General features: G+C 39.7%; 2 protein-coding genes across 2 annotated transcripts; both read left to right on the top strand.

Annotated features, from left to right (window-relative positions):
- Positions 1-682: 682 nt before the first annotated feature.
- Positions 683-6,565, top strand: mfsd10 (major facilitator superfamily domain containing 10). The gene is made up of 13 exons (XM_047590894.1): positions 683-829; positions 1,730-1,906; positions 2,392-2,488; positions 2,617-2,720; positions 3,073-3,231; positions 3,385-3,576; positions 3,990-4,092; positions 4,214-4,325; positions 4,405-4,513; positions 4,615-4,705; positions 5,690-5,737; positions 5,815-5,904; positions 6,014-6,565. The coding sequence occupies exons 2-13, from the start codon at positions 1,754-1,756 to the stop codon at positions 6,115-6,117; spliced, it is 1,362 nt and encodes a 453-aa protein (XP_047446850.1). The 5' UTR covers positions 683-829; positions 1,730-1,753; the 3' UTR covers positions 6,118-6,565.
- Positions 6,566-9,687: 3,122 nt separating this feature from the next.
- On the top strand, positions 9,688-17,589 carry LOC125012250 (selenocysteine insertion sequence-binding protein 2-like). The gene is made up of 18 exons (XM_047592097.1): positions 9,688-9,883; positions 10,270-10,394; positions 10,478-10,616; positions 10,705-10,759; positions 11,679-11,872; positions 12,074-12,158; positions 12,258-12,352; positions 12,779-12,916; positions 13,014-13,088; positions 13,176-13,274; positions 13,382-13,511; positions 13,674-13,840; positions 13,926-14,055; positions 14,158-14,359; positions 14,496-14,716; positions 15,381-15,535; positions 15,624-15,810; positions 15,924-17,589. Exons 1-18 carry the CDS (start codon positions 9,875-9,877, stop codon positions 16,049-16,051), a joined length of 2,334 nt encoding a protein of 777 aa, XP_047448053.1. The 5' UTR covers positions 9,688-9,874; the 3' UTR covers positions 16,052-17,589.
- The last annotated feature ends 104 nt before the right edge of the window (positions 17,590-17,693 follow it).

Genomic DNA, 17,693 nt, shown 5'->3' with positions numbered 1-17,693 from the left:
TGTTAGAGATAAAAGTCGTCATGGTGTATTTACGTACTATTACATGTCGGCATGGCTTCAAATATCATTTAGCTAGTTGGCTACAACTGGTTTAAATGACCACAGAGCAGACGTCCAGTCTCACAAGTAGGCTTTTGCTATTTAACCAAGACACAGACTAACACAGGATGCATGTTATGCATCTTTTCTCTCCATGAGCTTAAATGTGATTTAGAAATGACTTTGCATGCCGTAGTTTCTTGGATAATGCCAAAGTTGCAAATTAATTCAGTGAGCTACACTATGGGCCATAATACAAGTTTAAAACGTGTAATGACAACAGAGCCCAGTGTTTTAACCTAATATTTGTTTACATTTGGGTAAATTAACAGCGCCGTATTATCTATGCGCAGTTCGTGGTTGCTTTCAAACGTTGCATTTTGCCCACAGACACTTTTCTGCCGACGAAAAACCCAAAGCGTGATAATTTCCCGGCAAGTTTGCTGGGTCTTTTTTTCGGAGCATTATTGAAATGCTTGCACACGATTAAGTGCCGATGGCCTTTGAATGTGTGTTTTTCATCGCATTGAACTTAAAAGTTTGTTTCAACATGACAGCAGAACTAATATAAAAGTAGAAGTCAAAAATACGAGTTTACGAGGTTCACCTAAAGGCAGCGTTTTAGTGATGGTGTGTGGCCTGGTTACGACACATTCCTGTCATGAAATGTAAGAGGACACTGCTTCCTGGTGTGGACTAATAATAATGGACTGATGCAGCGAAGCAGCTCAAAGCGGTCGAGTGTTCGGAGTGAACAACCGTTCTGATTTCAACAGCTTGTGGAAATAGTGTGAGTATACTTAGTTACATAGGTTATGTTGGGTTGGACTAAAAGGTCGGAAAAGAGGCGACGCTGATAAATTATGGATCGAAATCTGTAATTTGTCAAATTATCCATTACTAGGAATTGCGTTAAGTTATTAGAGCATGCTGCAAGACTGCTTGTGGGCGTGTTGGTTGCCAAGACATATAGAAATGTTTCCTCTTTCCCGGAACGCTACATTTTCGCTCTCTCCTTCCTGATGGCTTATTGTAAGTACAGATAGTAAATGGAAAGTGTGAGCTCAGTTATACATTTACTTGCAGCAACTTGTGAAAAACATTAATCCATTTTCATTTATCCATGGGCGTATTTCCAACCAATATATTTTAATATAACATTTTTCACAGCAGTGGCAGAAATTGAATAATTTGCTGTAAAATGTTGGGATACTGTTTAGAGGATTAAATGTTCTTTCTGCACTTCTACATTGTACACTGCAACACATACTTTACATACGATGTTGTCTTTTATTTTGGAGAAACAGTTCAGTAAAGTCTAAAAGATGAAGGCAAATTTGGGTTTTAAATTTATCTTAATTACATTTGAAAGAGGCCCGTGGATGAAAAAACAATCTTTGAAATAGTTAAAGCTGAGTATATTTATATGGTCATATCTGTGCCTTTATACCTTAGTGAATTCCTATTATTTAGAAGCATAAACTACATTTATATGGTAATAAATCCACATGTTGGAGTATGGGTTTAAAATTCAGATTTATACCTGCAGATAGTCACATGTATTTCTTTATCCATTGTAAAACTAAAGGCTTTACTTGTTGATGTTCATAAAAACATACTGGCACCTTTAATACACTAAATGTAATGTGTCAGATTTATTTTCATGGCCGTGATGTATGTGTTTGGACAGGAACAGAGATACTTGGTTGGACGGATGGCTGCCGTAAACAATTCTGCAGAAGATGGAGGCGGCATGTCGTCGAGGATCATCAGGATTGTGTTTATTATCCTGCTGCTGGACCTGCTGGGATTTACTCTAATTCTACCTCTACTGCCTTCTATTTTGGACCATTATGCACAGACTGAGGTTGGTTCATTGATTTATTTTTTATGCCTATCTTCTGGCTACTTTTTGTTATGCAGCTTAGTGGCTGAAAAGGAACTTCAGACTATTCTGACATAATTATGAGGCGTAATAGAACAAAATGTGTGTGCATCACAAGGGCTACAGCTTAAAACAACTAATTCAAATCAGAATTAAGTCTGTGATAAAAAGTGATTTAAAAGATGATTCAAGAAGTGTACTCTTGTATTTATGTTTCACTTCAGTGACAAACAGTGAGTTAGTTTGTTACGAGAAGAAAAATGTTTGACTGTGGTTTTATAAGGTGAGTCTGAGTTGAGATTTTTCTGGGCGGACAATGGGGAGATTGCGATGCTCCCCTGAACAAAGAGGGTATTGTGTGAAGAATCTGTTCCATAAATACCATAACCACTAAAGTCTGTATGCTGACTCATGCTGAATTGGTCTTTTTACTGGTGTCTCCATGAGATATATTTCTTGATTGGCAGGATGTCGTGTATCAATCCCTTCAAAGTGTTGTGGACTGGTTCAGAGAGGCTGTTGGGATTCCTATGGAAAAGAAGTACAACAGTGTCCTGTTTGGAGGTATGTTCGACTTGGAGCTTTCCTATTCTCTTGGCATCGCAATGACGTAAACACATAACTTTATTAATGTGAAGAAGCTAGGATAATTGTAGGTTATGGGTTTAATGCTTCTTTAATTTGCATTTTAGGACTGATCGGGTCGCTGTTTTCCCTGCTCCAGTTCCTTTCATCGCCTGTAACAGGGGCCCTGTCAGACCGTCATGGCAGACGACCCCTTCTCATTCTCACCACAGTGAGTAAAAGTGCATGTCACACTTATGATGATACAGTGTAAGCCTTGGTGTTATTTTATTTGGAAACCTGATGGTGAAATGGCATCAGAAAGTTGGTAATTCAATTAGATAATCATTGTGGAAGATGTCGTTTTATATCTGCACAGCACAAGACAACTCGATAGTACAACACTCTCATTTATTTATGAATACCATAACCTTCATGGAGATAAGATTGAGTGCAGGATTGGTATATTGGGATACATCAATTTTTGCTGGTGTACCCAATGAACTATAGTTATTCTCTTAACATCATTTCTGTTCTGCTTATGCTATAAACCCTCAGCCCTAATTGGATGCCTTGTGTTTCAGTTGGGGTTGATGTCCTCCTACGCGGTCTGGGCTGTTTCCCGGAGTTTCAGCATGTTCCTTTTGTTTCGGGTAATTGGGGGCATTTGTAAGGGCAACGTCAGCCTCTGCACTGCTGTCGTAGCCGACTTGCCTTGCCCAAAAGCACGGAACAGAGGAATGGTAGGTGCAGACTTTTTTTTGGCCGTTACAGGAAATGTATTTTTGGCGCTAAATATTTTTATGTCCATGTTATGTCCATTTGAATGAAGAGAGAATATGAGAATATGTTAATAAAACCTTCATCTATAAATTGTTGAATTTTATTCTTACCAGGCAATGATTGGCATTGCCTTCTCCCTGGGTTTCACCGTGGGACCTTTGATGGGAGCCTACTTTGCCATCAGCTCCAAAGCAACGGGAAATGTCTTCTACCAAAGCCCAGCCCTGCTTGCCTTGGCCTTCAGCATCGCTGATCTGTTTTTTATTTGGCTTATGCTGCCAGAGACATTGACAAAGGACGTCAAGGTTAGTTTATGCAAGCACTCCTGTGTAACACACTGAATCACTTACATCACTCAGAACATACAGTTGATGTAGAAGTATTAACCTTTATTACTCAGGTAAAAGTACAGATGCCACACTAAATAACTACCTCAGATGAAGTGAACATCACACCATTACAATATGTACTAAAAAGTTCACTTCATTTTTGTGGTAAAAGCAATAAGTAAAAAGTAATAAGACACATCATCATTTGTTCAACAAGTATTTTCATTTGAAAAATACTGAAGTAGTCCATCAAGCTGAAGTTGGTTACCTAATATCTCCAAAGTCTTCTAAAATATACAAGCACTCAAACTCTAAAATAATAATTCTGTCAAGTGGCTACAAACTGTTTCTGTTAGAGAGATACTGATCATGCTGTTGCTTCATCCTAGGCTTCATCATCAGGGTCTGAGGACTCCAGGGATTTCCTCAACCCATTATCTTTGTTCCATTTTTCAGCAGTTACTAGAACAAAAGATCCACCTTCAAAAGACAGTGAGTACTGCACTTAATGGAGTTTCTTGCGAGGGAAATGTCTATCCTTTTTGACCCATTTCTGAAGCATGAAGAAGCTTTGAATCTCTGATAGGATGCGTGGGATGTATTTTCTTTACAGGAATGCAGAAGCTTCAAGTGTTGGGCCTGGTTTATTTTTGCTACCTCTTCCTGTTCTCCGGTCTGGAGTTCACACTAAGTTTTCTTACTCACCAGCGTTTCCAGTTTACAAGGTATGAACTCAGAGATAAAGGTGTGTGCTTCATTAGTCCTACTAAGAGAACCTGGACAGCAACCTCTTTCTCTCAACAGCATGCAGCAAGGAAAGATGTTCTTCTTCATTGGTATCATCATGGCTTTAATCCAGGGAGGTTACGCTCGCAGAATCAAGCCTGGGGACCATATTGGGGCTGTTCGTGTGGTAAGGGCACGTTGTATTTACTAAACAAATACTTTACCAATGAGTTGGTTTCTGCTACTGCACTAACATTGAACTTACTGCACTGTGTTTCCTGTTTTTAGGCCATCATATCACTGATCCCCGCGTTTATTCTCATTGGATTGTCATGGAATATAACAGTGCTTTACCTTGGCTTGGCGCTATACTCGTTTGGTGAGTCGTGCTTGCCTTCACTGTGTCAACAAATAAAAAAGCAGGGCCCATTTCTCTTATCACATCTGATCTTACTGTACTCTTATTGAACCTAGAAGTGTGTTGGACAAACATCCAAGCAGCCAAAATACACACCTGGACATTAAACTGATAAAAAATGGATTTGACCAAACAAAATGCGGTGAATGAACAGAAGAGAAATCAATATTTGGTGTTATCGCCCTTTGCCTTCAAGACAGCATCAGTCTGCCTGTATTTCTCAGTATTGAGGGCACCATTAATCCTGACCATATCCACAATTCCATTTGCAGAAATGCAACCCCGAACTTTCAAAGAACCTCCACCATGCTTCACTGTTGCTTGCAGACACTCGTTGTAGCGCTCTCTAGCCCTTTGGTGAACAAACGGCCTTCTGCTGCAGCCAAATATTTCAAATTTTGACTCATCAGTCCAGAGCACCTGCTGCCATTATTCTAAACTCCAGTTCCTATGTTTTCATGCATAGTTGAGTCTCTTCGCCTTGTTTCCATGTCACAATTATGGATTTTTGGCTGCAACTTCCATGAAGAACACTTCTGGCCAGAGTTCTCCAAACAGTAGATGGGTGTATCTGGGTGTCACTGTTTTCTGACAGTTCTGAGCTGATGCCACTGCTGAACATCTTCAGATTTCAAAGGGAAATAAGCTTAATGTGTTTTTCATCCAGTTTCCTTAGCCAACCACTACGTCTACAAACTTTTTGCAAGTGTACCTATAAGGATTGATGCTGGTTTGAAGGCAAAGGGTAGTAACAGGAAATGTTGATGTGACTTAGATTTTTCTTTTGTTAGCTCACTTTGCATTTTGTAAATTGATAAAGATAAATTATTTATATTTTTGAAGGTTCTATAGGTTATATAGTATATATATGTATGTGTATATATATATATATAGTGTTCATCTAAAGGAATACTTGTTTATTTTATGCTATTCCTGTTGTTACAGCAGCTGCAATAGTAGTCCCTTGCCTGTCAACACTTGTTTCTGACCATGGTGAGTCTCTTCTTAATCCTCACTGATGAAAACCTTTTGATTGTTTACTGGTTAATCCACTGTGGATATTCCTGCAGGTTCAGCCAGTCAGAAGGGCACTGTGATGGGGATCCTGCGTAGTTTAGGTGCCCTGGCCAGAGCACTGGGACCTGTTGTGTCCTCTTCTGGTGAGACACATCATAAAAGAGACAACAGTAACAATTGCACTTTTTTCAGACAGTGGATGGATTTTTTTTCCATGTCTTCAAATTGATTTAATGTGTTGTTTTGTCACAGTATACTGGATTGCTGGAGCAGAGACCTGTTTCCTCATCACATCAGCCTCCTTCCTGATACCCCTGGCTCTCCTGAGCAAAGCTCAGAGGCTTAAGGAGGAATGAGAAGCAAAATACTTTTTAAAAGACTGATATTTTGCTGACTAAATGAATGTCATTGTGATTTGAGTCTCAGGATTCTCAGAGTTAGGGTTCTGTATTACTGAACAATGGGGAGATGTTTACCTTTTGCACTCTTTGCCAAAGATCATTCAATGAAACAAATAATAATAGATGCACATGCACATAATAGAGGGATTGGTGGAATGGGCTTCATTGTGTGAGAGAGAAATGTATGGACATAATGCTGTTCATGAATACATGTACTATATATCTGTGCATATCAGAGATGGGTGGTGGATATTTACCCTGGTGGAATTCAGATATTATTTTATAATGCAGTATTTTATTAATCATTCCAATGTTGTATTTTTTCAAAGTAGTGATTTATTTTTGCTCCCTTTAAAATGCTGGTATTCTGTTTTCTACTCATTAAAAAGAATGACCAAAAACACCGTCTGTGGCAATGAATAATTATATTATTAGAGTTTTGGTTACCCAAAACTGAACAATAATGTACATTTCAGAATTATACTATTTTACTAATTTACCAATTCCTACAGGTGTTCCAACTTTTCTTGATTACTTACAACCCCCTCTGTCTGCATAAGCAGTGTAGGAACATGCTGTGGTACGAGACCCCCATGAGCATCAGGTGAACAGTATTGTACTGTAGAAAGTAGTGTGTTGCTACCAAAATGACGAGAAAAGGCAATTTACAATGGAAGAGAGACAGACCACACTTAAAAATGTAGGTGTTTCCTATAGGGAAATTGCAAAGAAATTCAAGGTGTCAGTGAGTAGTTTTCTTCACCATCAAAAGGCTCAGAAACTGGGGGAAACTCTGACAGGAAGCGATCTGGCTGACCCAAAGCCACAACGGAATCAGAGGACAAGTTTCTGAGAGTTAACAGCTTGCGTGATAGGTGGCTCACAGGACAACAGCTTCAAGCACAGCTTAATAGTAGTCGTAGTAAGCAAGTCTCAGTTTCAACTGTGAAGGGAAGACTTCGAGCTGCAGGTTTGACAGGACGAGCTGCAGCAAGAAAGCCATTGCTAAGATGTCAGAATAAGACAAAGAGGCTCTCCTGGGCCACGAAACACCGCCATTGGACTACTGAAGGCTGGAAGAAGGTATTATGGACTGATGAATCAAAATTTCAAAGCATCGGTTCATCACGCAGGATCTTTGTACACTGTCGAGTAGACGAGAGGATGATTCCACAGTGTGTGACATCAACTGTCAAACATGGAGGAGGAAGTGTGATGGTCTGGGGCTGTTTTGCTGGATCCAGGGTCTGTGATTTGTACAGAGTGAGCGGCGCCCTGAACCAAAACAATGCAATACCCTCTGGTCTGCGCCTAGTCGGTCAGAGGTTCATCCTACAGCAAGATAATGAACCAAAACACCAGTCCAAGCTACGCCAAAACTACCTCAGGAAAAAAAGAACAGGATGGTAAGCTTGAAAACATGGAGTGGCTACACAGTCTCCAGACTTAAACCCCATCGAACTGGTTTGTGATGAAATGGACAGAAGAGTGAAAGCCAAGCAACCTACAAGTGCCACACATTTATGGGAACTTCTGCAACAGACTTGGGAATAACTTTCTGAAGAATATTTGATTTCTATTGTAGAAAGAATGCCAAGAATGTGTTCAGCTGTTATATCTGCCAATGGTGGCTACTTTGATGAGTCAAAAGTTTAGAATATATTTTGCTCTATACGTTGATTCCATGATTTCTTTTTCAACTCAAATTGCTTATTTGTTCTATGCTTTCATTTCAGAGTCCAATGACACAAACTGAATAAATTTCAGTAAATTAGAAAAAGTGTGGTGTTCTAAAACTTTTGTCTGGTAGTGTATGTAAGAAAGAAAATGTTCTATAAATATTATATAATGTTTTACCCGCCATGTCTCTGTACAATGCAGAAAAGTTGAACAGATGGTTTCTATTTCAGGTGACTACATCATAAAGACCATATAGAGAATGCTGAGTGTGCAAAGCAGTAATCAAAGCAAAGGGTGGCCATTCTGAAGAATCTTAACTATAAAACAAATTTTGAGTTACTTCCCATGTCACTAGTTTTTTTGTCTCAGGGACCTTGCATGATTGCCCACTACTCCAAGTGGTTGTTTGGGTAGGTTAAAGTACATGTGAACAAACTGTAGGCTACAGAAGCATGCCAATCCAGTCCTTGTGTTTCTTGGTCCATACAATTCTCTTCTTGCTGTTGTTCTCCTTCGGTAACAGCTTCTGTGCAGCAATTCGACTGTGAACCCCTGATTCACATAGACGCCTCTGAACAGTTAATCGTGAGTTGTGTCTGCTAAGTGAATTTGGTGAAGCTTGTATGTGAGCTCTAATCTAAAATGCTGTTAATTTGTAGTTTCTGTTGCTGTTAGCTTTAACAAACTCAGTTTTCCTTTCCTCGTGAGAGCCAGTTTCATCATAGCATTTGATGGGTTTCGCAACTGAATTGAGGATACACTCAAAGATTGAGTGACTGACCTTGATGTCATAAAGCGATGATGGAATTCTTCTTTATGTAGTTGGGTGGTTCTGGGTAAATTATGGATTAGAACAGCAGTCTAATAGAGGACTGTGTACCAACCCTACCTCTGCACAATGGATGGTGTCAAACACATTAAGAAGACAAGAAATTCCAGTGTAGTAGTACCAGTGTTTACTGGTACTACTACAACAACTCGAACAATGCAGCTCACAAACAAAAACATAAACACTCACATACAGACGGAAGACTCTTTGTTAATCCTCTGCTCAATATGGTTGCATTTTTTTGGACCATAAAGGGCTTCTGTATTCCATGGAAAAAGTCATCCTTATCAGAACATATTTTCTGGTGCAAAATGTTAACATTCTATGCAGTTTCCCTCCATACTTATTAGTGATGAGGCCATTTGACACCCACAGCAGCATGCATAGGGGCTCAACCAATAAATTCGTACTGAAGATAAAATCCTATTATCTCCTGACTCAGTATCTGCCAGAACTTTTGCATTTTTACACAAGACCACAAGCAGTGAGTAAGACTGACTATCTCTATTTTACATTTGTGGCAGTGTGGGGACAGGTTGGCATTAAATTTGTTTCGTTGAGAAGGGGATATATGAACTGCAGAATTGACAGATACTCAAAGATCTTGCATTTTCCCAGATCTCATCCCAGTTGTCATCGTCAATCTCTACATTCAGTTCTATTTCCCTTATTATCTTTAAATGCAAAGTACCTGAGATATTATATTTTTTGAATATTTTATAGAAATGGACAGTTTGCAATGAAAACCCCTCTATACAAGAGGTATTTTGATTTGAAATAATGGTGGTATCTATTTTTATGAAATCTGAAAGAAAGACACACGGGTTGACCCATCCATTAGGTCGTATAATCTACAAACCCAGGCCTTAAAATCTGGATCTGTTGTTCCTGGCACAAAATCAGGATTGTCACAAATAGGCATAAAATTGAAGTGAACAGACTTCTGCCCTGTAATCCAGAGGTGCCATTTACCCTGTGCTGCCGGGAGGTGTCGCTGTCGTTCTCCTGGACGCAGACACCGTCAACATCAGCTGTTTCAGTCTCGACTAGCCGCTAACTACTATGCTAGCAAACAGGTTGCATAGCCAAACCAAACCATTACTGGCGTATTCACAAGTTGCACTGTTACAAGAACGAGTTTGTTAAGACATGGAAGCCCGTGTGAACTTACGAAGACGCGACTACACTTAGGAGAGCCTCAACATGGACAAGGTACTTAACGAAAAGTAATGTTGCAGTTGCTTTTCGTTGCTAACTAGCGGCGCCGTGCTACCTGAAGCTATGTTGTAGTCAAACATAAGCTAGGTTTTTGGAAACTTTTAGGAAGACCTCAAGAATTACTCGCTGGTCACATAGTTTTGCAAGACATTAGTTTTGGCTACTCAAAAGTTTACAGCTAAACATTCGCCGGAGTTGATAAATGTGCTAACTAATGATTAACTCTATGAGAAGTGGACCTTGACACTGCTGGTTTGAATGAATGATATGTGTCTAAAAACATACAGGGTCAGTAGGCTATTGAGCTAAATGCCGTGTCAGATTTCAAAATGTCAAGTGTCATATATTCAAGCACACAGTTTATATCAATCTTCCACCAGGAGAGCAAATGGTCACCTACCGTCCATACTCTGGACCACAAACACCTGAGGAGACAGACTGAAGAGCCCTCAACATCACCTCTGATTCTACCAAATCCTTATGGCTCGCATCAGAATTCAATAGGGTAATGATCACTTGGCTAAATTCAATTCAATTCATATGTTTTGACTAGTCATTTTTGTAAATGTCTTTGTTTTGTTAATGAAGGGGCCAGTCTGGTCCAAAGCCGACTCTGAACTTAGGAGAAGGGTCAAGGAGCCATGGCTACCTCAACAGCTGGCGTGTTAGAGAGTCCAGTGATGATGTCCCCCAGAGAGACAGGTCTACACGCAGCACACAAGCGAAGGTTGGTTTTATTTTGAGTGACAGAAAAGAAGATATAAGCAAACTCTTTCATTGTATTTATTTATGTGTTTTTTTATGCATTTTCACAGCCATCCAGAAACAGAAGAACCATGGCAAAAAGTTCAATGGATGCACAGAAAAAAGGTAGTTATCATACACAGCATTGTTTCCAAACGGCATTATTTTCCTGAGCTATTTGTGAACACCTAATTTCAATAGATATTTTATTTTAGAAATCTTTTTTGCAAATGTACAAGTACAGCCTGTAGATGGAGTGAATCAAAAACAAGGCGCGAAAAACAGAAATACTTGGATAAAGAACTTGTAGACTTTAAAACTTTAAATAGTGTTTACAAATGTACACTCTGCAGCTGAGACCTGAGAACACATCAACTGGCGGGAATTTGCATGTTCCAAAGTTACGAGTACAGATAGGAGCTTGCACACTGGGTGATTGTAAATATTGCACTGTTCACTTAGAACAGTTCAGATAATTATTGCACTTGGGAATGTCAGAGTTCAGTGGAGTGGGATGGGGCATGAAAAGTTGAGTGTACGGCGAGCAGTAAAGGAAAGGGGTGTGTGCAGGACAATACAAGAGTCTGAGTGTGTGGGTTGGAGTGGATCCTTTGTGCGTTGGAGCGACATCATGTTTTCTTTGGTGCAGCCAGAGTACACGCTGTGATGCAGTAGATTATCACTGACTCGATAGCTGACCTGTAGAAGTTCACCAGCAGCTGTTGTTGAAGTCGCACTTTTTGGGGAGATGAGCGTTGGGTTTCAGTCTCCTGAAGTCCATGATCATCTCCTTCGTCTTCGAGGCGTTGAGGATCGTCTCGTCTCCAGCTCTCAAGTTCTGGACCTCTGCTCTGTAGACTGACTCAGACTGACTGTTGCTGATTTTGCCCACCACCATGGTGTGTTCTGCAAACTTGATGATGGTGTTGGCATCATGGGAGATGTTGCAATCATGTGGAATTGTTCTCACTTGAGTCATTGAAAATGCTTTTCATGGCATCCCACCAGTAAATAGTTTTGCTCTAATATTTGAATTCATTCATAGGTTTTCGTGGCGCCAAGTCTGCCCCAAACTCGTCAAAACCAACTCAGACAAACTTGGTCCCATTTGAAGTGAAGATGGCTGATTTTCCAGAGTTAGTTGGTCTTTCACTGCCCAAAACAGCTCAGAAAGAGACCTGCAGTCCAAGTCCTTCATCAGCGAGCCCCCTGACTCCAAATTTGGCATCTTCCATCAAGGTTTGCTCATGCACTGAAGCTTTTTTTTCTGGACAACAATTCTTAAAATAAGCAACAATAAGTTCTTGTCTCTGAACAAAATATAAGATGTATTTCTTTGATACAAGAATTTCTTGAAATTCCTTTCTTGTAGTGTGGAAACACCAGATGTGATGTTATGTACTGTATCTGAATGTTGGTGCTAATTGTGTGCATTTATAGTCTGTTAAGAAAGGATCCCCACCACTACATGACACTCAACCAACTGTCATTGATGCTAATCCAGACACCCTGGTTACCCCAGCTGGTAAGAAACTCTCTGTAGTCAGTCTTCCTACAACATTAAGTCAGTGTCAGTAATATTTCACACATTAACCATGTCTTTTTTTGTTGTTGCTGTGAACAGGTCAGTCTGCAGCGACTTCCTGGGCTAATATTGCCTCTCAGCCTCCAAAGAAACCTGTTCCTATTGACAACACAGCAGGCAGCAACTCCATGCAGGTATATTGATTGTTTAATTTCCATTTTCAGTAAAAAGTTCTGTGGTAAAAAATCTTCATTATTTTCAGAAAGTCTAAATCTATAGAAAGCTGTGAACTGGATTATGTAGATTGAAGAATGAATTGAGAATGTAATTCCATAAAACAGTAAAAAGCTATGGATTTTTGTGCGGGTGTTAGATTTTACACTTCTTATAAATTGCTGCTAAATGTCTATTTTATGTCATTTATTATTTTACTTAAGTCAAACATATTTAATAGAACATTCTCGACGTTCTGCACACTCAAGCATCAGCCAAATGTTTACAATTAAAATGTGTGGCTGCCTGTTAAAGTGATCAGCCACTTTCTGAGGTAATGAGATATAGATTTCAGGTGAACCCCAGGGATTTTTTTAGAAACGCTTTTTACATCTTCTTACACCAAGGACATGGCTGCACAACAGGAAGAGGGAGCACCAGGGAAGAAAAAACGCAAGAAAAAGAAGAAGTCAAAAAGCACTGGTCAGGAAGTGGAAGCTGAGTCACAAGAGCCAACAATTCCTCAAGAGCCTCCAAAATTTGAGGTAAACTGAAACTGTGTTATGTTTTTGCATTCAGTCCATTGTTTCAAAATCAGTGACGGGGAAGATGATTTTTTTTTTTCTTTTCTTTTCTTTCAAGGATGAAGAGGAGTTTCCAGGACTGGCTCTTGCTGGGACTGATCGGTTAATAAACAACCGAAAGCTTTGCAGTGAGGTACATATTACTGTGTTCAACAGATATAACAGAACACAAATGAAGTGGACCCTGAGTTTTTTTTAAAAATATTGATGCATTTTTAAGGAAACACAAAAAGATGGACGCCACAATCCATCTGGTGACCAGAACAAGAAGCAATCACCAGCATCAAAAACTCCCACAGAAACTGCTAAAAAGGGGCAGGTTCGTATTTATGTTTTTGTAAATTGACCTTTGACATTATCCAGGTTAGAGCAGTATGCACTGAGTTAGGATTGTCTTGAATATATTCTTGGTCACCTGATTTCTAGAAAGCAGCCACGGTTCCTGGGAAGAAGAGCAAGGTTCCTGTCCAACTGGATATTGGGAACATGTTGGCTGCTCTGGAAAAAAAGCAGTCTCAGAAAGCCAAGCAGGATGCCAAGCCACTCATTCTTTCAGGTCGGTTCAGGTTATTTTGTAGCATGCTTTGAACTGTTATGCAATTATGCGTTATGTGTAATTTGAATGATTCAGCTAATTTTAATGATTTCTTCCTGATCTGGTTATACAGAGTGTCAAACCCTCATCCAGAATAAGTCTACTTTTACTTTTTCTTTGTAGTTGGTGGAGGACTACCTGTTGTCCAGAAGCAAACAACAGTCCAGAAGAAGCCACCTTGGCAGCAGGATAAAATTGCACACAATCCCCTGGACTCCACTAGCCCTTTGGTAAAGAAAGGCAAGCAAAGAGAGGTGCCCAAAGCCAAGAAACCCACTCCTCTTAAGAAGGCAAGGCCATTTACTCTGTAACCAAGAGAACACACTTCAGCTGTACTGCCTTTTTGTGAAGACTTTATTTCTTTCTGATCCTCAGGTCATTTTGAAAGAAAGAGAGGAGCGAAAGCAAAAGCGTTTGCTGGATGAGAGAGCACTGCTGCCTGAAAACGAGTCCAAACTCGTCAATGATGCCTCAGAAGAAGAGCAGTGTGACGCAAATGCCACAGGTCAGAGCAAGTATATGAAGGTGTAGAATCCATTGAGTCCTGTATTTTTGAATAATCATCAGCTGTAAGTAGATGAAGAAACTTCTGCTATTGTGTTTGCAGTTTGTGCTTCTCAAACCTCAGATGAGGCTGACAGTCCCACAGAGGGATTTCATGATCAGACTGAATTAAATGGCTCAAACCAAACTGTGGAAGAAGGCGATGAAGAGACTGACAAAGATGAGATGACCATACAGCAGCAAACCACCTCACCTGAGCCTCACCCAGCCAGTGCTCCCAGAATCCACAGCAGGAAATTCAGAGAGTATGATTACATATATGGCATGCTCCACTTCATACATATCAAGCTGTTACCTGTTTGCATTTTTATGGTTTATCATTGTGAAGCAAGAAAATGGAAAATAGTGTTTGTCTCACATTTTTGGTCATTTGTATGTCAGCTATTGCAGCCAGATGCTGAGCAAAGACGTAGACGAGTGTGTGACGACTCTGCTAAAGGAGCTGGTTCGTTTCCAGGATCGCCTGTACCAGAAGGATCCAATGAAGGCCCGCATGAAAAGAAGGCTTGTGATGGGCCTTCGAGAGGTTCTGAAGCACCTCAAACTTAGGAAGATCAAGTGTGTCATCATATCACCTAACTGTGAACGCATCCAGTCCAAAGGTACTTACTTGAACATCTTTTAGCTTACACTTTCACAGACTTTTAATGGTTTTATGGATTTGTTCAGAATTTAGGGACAAATCCAACACAGTGTACTTTCTCTGTGGGATATTTTCGGCACCAAGAGTATTCCAGAATTCATGTCTGCTGTTAGACATACAGTGTTGTGTGTAGCATTGTTTCATATTGTTTCTTTTTGTTGCCTAAATAGTAACTGTGTTCCTTCTGAGTACTACCGTATGTTTTCTGTATTAATCTATAAATGATTGTCTTGATTGTTTAGGCCAGTGCTGCCCAATTCCAGTCCTCGGGGGCCACTGCCCTGCATGTTTTCGATGTTTCTCTCCTCCACCACACCTGATTCAAATGATCAGCTCGTTATCAAGCTCTGCAGTGGCCTGATAAGGAGCCATTCGTTTGAATTAGGTGTGTTAGGTTAGGTTAGGTTAGGTTAGGTTAGGTTAGGTGTGCAAAAAAGGAATTTCAGGAGGGCCAACCCTCCTCATGCTTCAATAGTCTAAAGACGTGTATGAATCATTAAAAATTGCCATCACAGTATCTCAGATTCTTTATTTTCCCAAATAAAAAAATACATTGTACATTATATTTGCTATATATGGTCAAAACTGAAACGCAGGGTTCTTAAAACACTGGTGTTTTTCAGGTGGTCTGGATGAGGCCCTTCACACCATCATCGACACATGTCGTGAACAGGGGGTGCCGTTTGTGTTTGCACTCTCCAGGAAGGCTTTGGGGCGCTGTGTCAACAAGGCTGTGCCAGTCAGCCTGGTGGGCATCTTTAACTATGATGGTGCACAGGTAAGGGTCATGTTTAGTATCCGTACACACTTTTTTCCCACACAGCACCATTGTAGAAGATGACTGTGGACTATTCATCTTTACACAGGACTACTATCATAAAATGATTGAGTTATCATCCGAGGCCAGGACGGCCTATGAGGTCATGGTGTCAAGTTTGGAGCAGCGAGATCAGACAGAACAGGAAGTGAACCCTGAGGACCTGCAGAGCAACATCTTGTTTGAGGAAGCTAAGCCTGGTCCAGACACTACTCAGGCAGACGAACCAGAATATAGTAAGTTACTGCTCCTTAAAGGTGTGGTATACTATGTGTATCTGCTCTTCCTATGAATTACTTTTCACCTTTAAAAATTAGATAATTACATGTTGTCTCAATCATCTCCACAGTAAAAATCTGGAAGAAAATGCTGGAGAAGGAATGTAACCACACTTTTCTGAACTTTGAGGAGCGTCTGAGCTCCATGCACTTGGACAGTGAATGTACTGAAAACACTGATGAAGATGAGAAGAGTTGACAGTGGCGAAAGCTTTCGTGTCAAACATAAGGAACCCGTTTGAGATGGTCCACAGCTTTGAGGAAACTAGGATGCCACATGCAGAAAATACATTTTGATCATGTGGTTCTCACACAGGGGCCCACAACCTAATCAGGACTTAATCAGGTAATCATTTTATGTTGGTAGGATTTGATAAGATTTAAATAAGGTCAATCAATGACTTAAAAGGACTGAACCAGCTACCAGGAGATATCCCACAATATGAATTTTCAGCCATGGGTAGACGTACATCCACCAGTTATAGAGTGGTAATAAATCTTCACTGCGTTTGGGAGCCAATATGTTGCCATTATATTGCGTTTTCTTACTATTTAGCTTGAATATAAAGTATTTTTCTGGAATGTTTGCTATTATTTGACAAGGATAGCGAAGGGTGAGAGGCGGCTGATCTGCAACAAAAGTCCCTGGCTGGACTTAAACCTCAGGTACAAACAGGCTCCAATAAAATATCATTGAGAGCTTCTGGAGTAGGAAAATGTTGGGGGTGAAGGGGTGAAATTCAGGTTAAAGAATGTTATAAAAGATGTGTTATTATAGGAGGAAAAGTGAGAAACTTAGATGCTCATATTTCCAACATTGTCCATGACATTGACAATAGCTCTTGCGTGTCTCAATTTTTCATGTCCATTTTACACAGAATGTATAGTCTGTCAGATGAATTTCAGCCCTAGTCTAAGTCACCACATCTACCTTTAGTTTAGAAGTATAACTAATTAAACTCAGATTTATCTTTTTTTTCTGTCTGATTATACTACATATTACAAATTAATGTAGCGTTGACATTCTTTTCAAAGTTCTCAGTTGTCCGACATAGTGAGGAAAGTGTAGAAAATAATGATAACTCTGCAAATTACAATAATCAGAATTGCTTAGAGGTAATCATGTTAACTGCAGCTCTCATGATAGTTTGTTATGTGTCAAGAGTATAACAACTTAACTTAAAGAATTGATTATATCAGTTCCTGGACCAGTATATTGGGGCATTTAATGTTACCAGTAGTCTACAGTCTTAAACTTCACATGCATCTTAAAGTAAATACTTGAATTTTCCAAAATGTTTCTATTCCTTGAAATGCTTTGGCCTAAGGTAGTTCAGTAAAAAAGCTATTGGTAATGAGACTGTGAAACAACAGGGATTAAGTGTGTAAAGATGAAGCTTGATGTCCAGATGTCCTGATCTTGTAAAGAAATATATTTTTGATTGAACTCTTTTGTAAATGTCTATGTGTGTGTGTCCACATTGATTGCTGTCACACGCTTAATTGAAAACTAAAATTAAGGAGAGTTTGGAGGGTTTTTTCCCCAAGCAGAATAAATAAAAAGTTTCATTTGATGAAAGATAACTGAATGATGTCCAATCATGTCACTGATGTTCAACAGCAGTGGACTGGGATTAAATGTGACCTCCACTAACAACATAAAGATTTTGGTATTTGTGGTTTCTTTACTAACATTTGCCAATGATACAACAGCGAATAAATTTGGTCAGAATTAAATTGGAAATTGGTATGTTTATGCAAAATATTTAGTTAATTTGATCAAAGAAGAGACACAAATGATTTAAATAGAATACAAGCCTGCTCTGCAAGCTCTTTCAAAC

This window comes from Mugil cephalus, chromosome 8 (assembly GCF_022458985.1).
Source record: "Mugil cephalus isolate CIBA_MC_2020 chromosome 8, CIBA_Mcephalus_1.1, whole genome shotgun sequence".
In the NCBI taxonomy this organism is placed as follows: domain Eukaryota; kingdom Metazoa; phylum Chordata; class Actinopteri; order Mugiliformes; family Mugilidae; genus Mugil; species Mugil cephalus.
This window is presented reverse-complemented; position numbering and strand designations above follow the sequence as displayed.